Raw genomic sequence first — 4,269 nt, 5'->3', positions numbered from 1 at the left:
TGTGTGTGTGTGTGTGTGTGTGTGTGTGTGTGTGCGCATGTGTGGAAACGTGCAAGCAAATATACACAGCTTTTTTTTCCTGTCTGAGGAAAAACATGAAGTCGGGATTTAGCGATGCTTTTGTGTGTGTGGGTAGGGGGGTTTTGTGTCTGTTTATATATATGTTTACATATTTCTTCTTGGAAGGATGATGCAGTCTGACACAGCTCTTGTGTCGTGTGTGTGTGTGTATGTGTACATGGATGTGCATGTGTGTCTCAGTCTTTAAGTCCTTGTAATTCTTTTTCTCTTGGCGACAGTTATCATAGTTATTACCATCACCTGCTTATACTTTGTGATGCAGCAAAGTGCGTTTGCATGCTCTGCCTGTTTCTTTTGCATATGGATACTATACAGTATGTGTGTAGGTATGTATATTGTATTTATGTGTAATTACATTCATGTGAATCTCTTCCTCTTGTCTAGGCCCCGTCTACACAGAGATGATCAACAACCTGCTGCAGCCACTGCTGGGCTCCAAGGACTGCCGCCTCATCCGACACAACGTGTTCCACGCACTGCCCAACACCGCCAACACGCTCATCGGCCGCGCTGCCCATATCGCCGTCCTTGACTCTGAGCTCTTTCTGGAAAAGTTTTTCCTGGTGGCCGGGCTCGACTACTTCAAATAGACACACGCCAACCAGGTTCTGTTCGGTCAGAGCTGCTCTCTGCTGGGTCTATAGTGCTCAGTATTCAAACGCCAAGTGGTAAATAAAATAAAATGAAGTGTGTATTATATGGTAAATATTATGGTATACAGTATATGAGGTTCCAATTGTTATTTATTTGATTTATGTTCAAGTCGAATACCCAAGGCCTACACCATCTGACGAGAAACTCCATAACAAATGATGTCACTGAGACTTGATGGGTAGGCTAGCTGTAACCATATTCGATACTGATGTCTGCCTTTATACTATTAACTTATTAACTCTGTCACATCATCACGGTTACTATTTATTATGAAGAAATGCATGGTTTCTCAGAGTTCTAGAAAGGGCATAAAGAGCCTTAGGCTATGAAGCACTACCAAACTGTATTTACGATCAACACCATTTAGCTCTCTTGCCATTTATGACTTGAAGTCAAAGCCACTGGGTGTCATTCTACTTGAAGGAGAAAGTTCTAGAAGTGTTTTGAGGAGAGGAATGATCCTTTCTGTACTGTACATTTTATTAGATACGATATACATTTTAGCCCACAGATGTCTGTGGGAATATTTTTACCATATGAGAAAACAACTGAACACTTCTCTCTGAGAAGGAACATAATTTTATTTTTTATCGACTCATGTACGTTTCGTGCTGTACATATATGATTTCATGTAATTGTGATGGCTTGAATTCATATCTCCAACAGACCAAATCAGGATAGTGTTCCATTTTGTGTGTGTCTTCCTATCCTAACTTGTGGTAACACGTTGACGTTAAAGCAGATCTAATGAAGTTTCTGTGTGTTTCAGTGTAATCGACTGTCATGTCTCAACTCGGTTAGTTCAAAATGCTAACCACATATTGCCTTAATTGTCTAACAAAGGCTTAACACAGTACTACTGCGTCCTATTATTTAACGTTTTAAAAACATTACATTACATGTGTTGTAATGTTTAACCACTGACTGCATTTATTTACTACTGACATTTGATTAATGAATCATGCAAACCATTTGGTAACGTTGAAACCACTATGTAAGTATTGGCCTCTGTTTATTTATGTATGCCTCTTTGTTTTTATGAATTATTTTTATGTGTGTGTGTGTGTGTGTGTGTGTGTGGTGGTGTGTGGGGGTGTAGGGGGGTATGGGTGTGTGGGTCCCCCTCATTTGATGATCATTTTGATCTCCCAATTCAACTCCCAGCTTTTACTCAAAAGTGACATGCATACAATACATCTCGAAAGATCTCATTCTCAGATTGAAGGATCCTACAATGGCCTACAAAGTAACTTGATTTTACTAGAACGTTTGTTTGCTTTAGAAATGATTTTTGGAATAGGTATAATGTATCATTTAACTTTGTAATATGTATCTATTGTTTGATTATCAATATCTGTTATGTGGTCTGAAATACCACTGCCACAATTGCCCTTACTTTGTTAACTTTGTTTTGCAAGCCATTACCTTTGCTTACTGTCCTTGAAAACCAGAGTGACATGGGTAGAAAAAAGGAAAACATACAGTGACAAATGGAAGTGCTCTTTCATTGGCAAAATGGCTTTCTGCTCTCGCTGTCACTCATTTGTTGTGGTCATTGTTTGTTTCTTTGTTTGTTTTGCGGTGACACCGCACCATGCGCAGGGTGTCATTGCATGAATGACTGCAATTAAATGACCAACCTCAGGGCTATGGAGCCCGGTGTCGTTTGGCACTAGAGTAAGCAAGTCTTCGCCGGCTGACAGCCACCGCATCATTTTCCCAATGACCCCTTGCCAAAGTGACCCCTGCATCATACCCCCACCCCACACACACACACACACACACACACATCTTCTTCGTCCCTCCTTTAGGTACATTTCTCCACCCATCCCCCCGGTCTCTTGTGTGCAGTGTGTTTGCATTGCTGACTTTGTGGGTGAGGTGAGACGGGTGTTGTTTACCTTTGCTCTCCAGCATAGCAATGAGGCAGGTGTTTGCCAATCTGGTCAAGGTCAGGCAAGGACACGTGCGATATTACTTCGGTGCACTCTGAAGGACCCTCCAACACTTACACACACACTCACTCATATGCTGAACAGAAACTCGCCTTCGTAGTGGTGGCATTTTAGTTCAGTGGTTCCAAACCAGTGGCTCACCCAATATGTGAAGTATTTCTGCAAAAAAAGAAACATAGATGTTTGGGGCTGTGCTTCTTAAGTATTTGTGGAATGGCAAGAGCCAGCCAGAGAAGGCATCTGTTAAAATACTATTATCTGGAAGACTTTCTTCTTTACTGTTGAATTGAGGTATTTAGGGGTCTGGTACTTTATACTGGTTGAACACTGCTTGTAATCAACGTGATTTATTACAAAAGTATTGCTTTGATTGGTTGATAGCAGGGGAGTGAGTGGAATACATATGGCTAGGCATTGGTCTACTTCATGTTGGATTACTAACATCATCAGGGTTTAGTCTGTGATGATGGTTGGGGAGCTGTACTGTATGTTATCCCCTGTTTCACACATATCATGAATTACAATTACATTGAGTGCACTCAATCTCGACAGTATACTTAATGTGCTGGGTGGCTGGTTGCACTTTCCCCGAACTGTGTGATGTTTAAACAGGTTTTGTATTTTGTTGTTAGATTTTAGATCAGTTTGACACTTTGCCCAGCTGAGTTTTTGAAGGATTTATTGTTTCAGTAATTTATTATGTATGTAGAACAGTCATTTTGTGTATGCGAGTGTGTATGTATGATAGAGAGAGAGAGAGTGTGTGTGTTGGCCCCTCAGGCAGCTTTTTTGTCATATGTGACATGCACTGTTAGTGAAGTGCGATCTGATCCTTAATTTGACTACTGTTGCCTCCCAGCCATCATTGTGTGGTCATCTGACATAATCCCTTCTGTATCAAATCATGAATGTAAAAAAGAAAAAAATTAAATGAAGTCACTGTGAGATTGTCACAAGTATTTAATTCTGTATTTATTTAATTTAATAGGTACTCTGTATAGAAGCTTAACTGTGCCAATACTAATATTTTTCTATGTTTGCTTTCTGTCTATGTCTCTTGTTGTAGCTTGTGGCCCATGTAAATACAGTATATATACTAAACATATATCATTATATTATGATGAATTACATCATATATTACAATAAATATTATCTTCTAATAACGATCCTCTCTTGAGTTTTTATTGAGTCACAGACAAAACAAAATCCATAAGGGGCAATTATCTCACATAACCAAAGTTGAAAATGTTTGTCAATCACATTAATCTAAAGAAAGGACAACTCTTGGGTCTACCTCTATAAACTCTTGTGTAGATGACAATGACAAAGTTTATAATCAATTTGTCAACTAAGCCTATGATGTATTGCATTTTAAAATAATTAAGGGTATGTACACATCTTGTGACATGGGGTTGTCAGTCACCTTCTGTTGTTTGCCCACGGTTCACAACCTCCTGGTTGTCACCATGGCAACTCAAGACCCATTTGTCAGGGAGCTGGCCTGTCTGTTCTGTCCGCTCGTTTGTCATCAAATTAATAGGCCTGGGATGTAAACAAGGTTTCCTGTAAAACAAGTCCC

At 39.8% G+C, this 4,269-nt stretch overlaps 1 protein-coding gene across 4 annotated transcripts in view; it reads left to right on the top strand.

Annotated features, from left to right (window-relative positions):
- fam135b (family with sequence similarity 135 member B) overlaps window positions 1-3,635 on the top strand; it is a 61,548-nt gene extending 57,913 nt beyond the window's left edge. For all 4 annotated transcript variants that reach the window (XM_048229363.1, XM_048229362.1, XM_048229365.1 and 1 more), the window contains exon 20: window positions 466-3,635. In XM_048229363.1, coding sequence (XP_048085320.1) covers window positions 466-671 — 206 coding nt within the window. In that variant the 3' untranslated portion in view covers window positions 672-3,635. The remainder of the gene's footprint in view (window positions 1-465) is intronic.
- The last annotated feature ends 634 nt before the right edge of the window (window positions 3,636-4,269 follow it).

The sequence above is a fragment of the Alosa alosa genome, chromosome 20, assembly GCF_017589495.1.
Source record: "Alosa alosa isolate M-15738 ecotype Scorff River chromosome 20, AALO_Geno_1.1, whole genome shotgun sequence".
Lineage (NCBI taxonomy): Eukaryota > Metazoa > Chordata > Actinopteri > Clupeiformes > Clupeidae > Alosa > Alosa alosa.
The sequence above is the reverse complement of the archived record's forward strand: the minus strand, read 5'-3'. Positions and strand labels throughout refer to the sequence as shown.